This window comes from Chaetura pelagica, unplaced genomic scaffold, assembly GCF_000747805.2.
Source record: "Chaetura pelagica isolate M959 unplaced genomic scaffold, ChaPel_1.0 C11754738, whole genome shotgun sequence".
Classification (NCBI taxonomy): Eukaryota; Metazoa; Chordata; class Aves; order Apodiformes; family Apodidae; genus Chaetura; species Chaetura pelagica.
In genome coordinates this window covers 1,809-4,694 of record NW_009970620.1, presented here as the reverse complement: position 1 = coordinate 4,694, position 2,886 = coordinate 1,809, and the positions used below count along the sequence as shown (strand labels likewise).

General features: G+C 41.4%; 1 protein-coding gene across 1 annotated transcript; it reads left to right on the top strand.

The window, feature by feature from the left end:
- Positions 1-130: 130 nt before the first annotated feature.
- LOC104396161 (CASP8-associated protein 2-like) lies at positions 131-2,631 on the top strand (the record flags this gene model as incomplete). The annotated part of the gene is made up of 1 exon (XM_010005976.1): positions 131-2,631. A coding segment is annotated over one exon (2,501 nt), but the record flags the coding sequence as incomplete, so codon positions are not given.
- Between the last annotated feature and the right edge of the window lie 255 nt (positions 2,632-2,886).

The window sequence follows — 2,886 nt, the reverse complement described above, 5'->3', positions numbered from 1 at the left end:
TTTTTCCCACTTTTTTTTCAACTTTAATCTGAAAGTATGAAACCTTTTTAGAGGGATGTGGTTGCAAAAAAGTTATGTTTAAATAAACTGCAAAAGAACTAATGTAACTCTTTTAAATTTTTATAAACAGGCTATCAGAATTTCCCAGTCATCGAAGTAGCTTCACCAGAACTTACCTTCCAGGATCAACTAATGGAAGGTGCTCTGAGATGTGTAAGACAAAAGATTCCAATTTCAGATCTTCTGATTCAGGTGACAGTATAAAGATGGAGCACAGAATGAAAAATGAGTGTTCAAAAGATACATACCACAGTCACTCATCTCACTGTACGGACAGTGGGAAGTCTAGCTCTGAAAAAAGAAACACTCCAAATTTACCCACATGCCCTCCTGAAGAGCTCTGCAATGGTGGTCCTCAAACATGTCTACCCAACTATGACCACAGTTCCAACAAGGACAACAGAAAGGAAAGAAAAGAAATTAAAAGTAATGAACAATATAGTAGGGGAAATGACAACAAGTACAAAAGAGAAGTACATCAGAGCACTGGAAACAATGTAACTACCTGTAGCAACCGTGATGGTGAAGAGGGGAATTCAGATCCTCAGCAAAAGCTGAAAACCCCTTCAGAGAAAGCTAGTAAAAAGGAGCTGCAAGAAAAAAGTCAGAGCATAAGACACAAATGCAGTCCAAGTGCAGAAAGAAGAGCAGAAAGGAGTGTTTCTTCCTGGGAGAAACAAACTGCTGGTAAAGACAGATTTCAGACAAAGGGCGAATTGTATGCTGATGAGAGGTCCCAAAATGTATTAAAAAAAGATGATAAAATGCATGATAAAGATGAAAAAAATGCAGGCCAAAAAAATAAAGCAAATGAAAAGCTACAAGAGCAACCGAGGAGGTCTGGTAGAAGGAGTAGTCCACACTCAAAGAATGAACATTCAAAGAGTCTTCACGAATCACGTGAATGTCGTTTGGAAGAGTCTAGAAAAGGAAAAGACATCAACTGCAAGAGGGACAGGGGAACAAATGATCATACTTCTCGAGAAGGAAGGACTTCACCTTCTAATTCCAGCAGCAGAGAGCATAAATATGCACGCTTGAAGGAAAATAGTAGTAGGTATGAGTGGGAAACAGCACATTCCAAATCAGAAAGACACAGAACAGAAGAGAAAAGGAAAAGAGAGAATCAGGATGACAATAAACATTTTAGAAATGAAAGAAAAGTTGCAAAAGAGATTTCTCACCAATCTGCAAAAGAATCCAAGAGAGATAAGGATGTTACAAAAAGTGAGAAAAAGAAGTTCAGAGCAGCAGATGGGTTGAAAGTTCCCAAAACTAAAGACGATCACGTTGGGACAAAAAGCAAAGACTTAAAACTTAGCTTTATGGAAAAGCTAAATTTAACTCTTTCTCCTGCTAAGAAACAATGTCCAACAGATAGACTTATAACACCTTCCCAGAAGGCCACTGATGAGGGAAGTACAGAGCTTACACTGCAGGCAGAACTGTTAGATTCTGCCCAGCCTGTTAACTGTGGTCTCACAGAGCAAACTAGTTCAATGCTGCAAGTTCTGGACAGTGCAGCTCAAAGCAGCATGGCACCAGCACTGCCCATTTCAGCCAGTTGTGAAAATGAAGCCTTGAAAGTAGCAGCAGCAGATCCAGCAGAGCCTGAAGCATTGTCAGCAGTGACAACTGATGAACTGAGCTCAGAAACTTCACCAGAGGCAGACGTGAGCCAGGTACAGCTCCAGGCCTCACCAGAAGCAGCAGAGGTACTGGTTCCTGATGAGGTGCAGGCTGAGACATTGTCTGAAACATTGTCAGAAGCAGCAGAGAGTGGTGATCTGGTTGAATCGGAAGTCTCAGCAACAGCAGTGGCAGAGACAGATCCAGGTCTCCCAGAATCTTTGCCTCTGGAGGTGACAGGGAGTGTGCCAGAGTGTGAAAACTTGCTGGCGACAGTGGGTGTGACACAGGATGTACCAGCAGCAGAAGTGGCACAATCTGAACCTGTCAGTGAAAGTAAGGGAGCCATTCCAGAGTCAGCAGAAGACAAGAAAGAGGAAGATAAAGTGTGGCCAGCTGCTGATACAGGAAACTCAGCAGACCAGTGTGATTCTCAAAACCTTGTCTCAGATGACTCGGAAGCCAAAAGTTCTGGTGCCCTGGAGTCCTGTGATGTTGCAGATTATGTTAGTGAAAAAAAACCAGACTGTTTAATGGAAGTGGTGAAGGACAGTGGTCACTTGGCTTCAGAAAATGTTGCATTTCCTGTGGAGGAAAAGAATAACTGCAAAATTAATATGAGTACATCTCAGTCACTTGACAAAACTATGTTAACTGAGAAGTATGAACCATTAGTTGACCAGAATGCTTGTGATCTGGAGCCAGACCTAACTGAAATCAGTACTACGTCATCTCTTAGTGGTGAGATGTGTCCAAGAACTAAAGAGAGAGAAACTAACCAAGTTACTGTTGATGATGACAGCTCAATACTGAGCATTGATCTCAATCACTTGAGGCACATTCCCAAGGCGATCAGTCCACTGAACAGTCCAATGCGCCCTTTGGCTAAAGCACTTAAGATGGAAGGTCCCTGCAAAGGTCTTGTGAAGAGTTATAATAAAGGTATTTGCATATGTATATGCTACTTTATTTTATAGACATAGAATATCCATTCATGGAACGCAGGAATTACATCTTTTAACTGCTTTCTCAAAAATATAAACTGTTTCCTCTTAAGCTGTGCAAGTTTCAGTGGTCGTTCTTGTTTCTAGTGCAGCCAAGACTGCAGTCAGTTGTAGTGCTGTAGAAACTGGGAGCTTGTCACTACTGACAGCTGAGTGGTTGAGTTATGCACTAAGTTATTAAAAAAATACATAT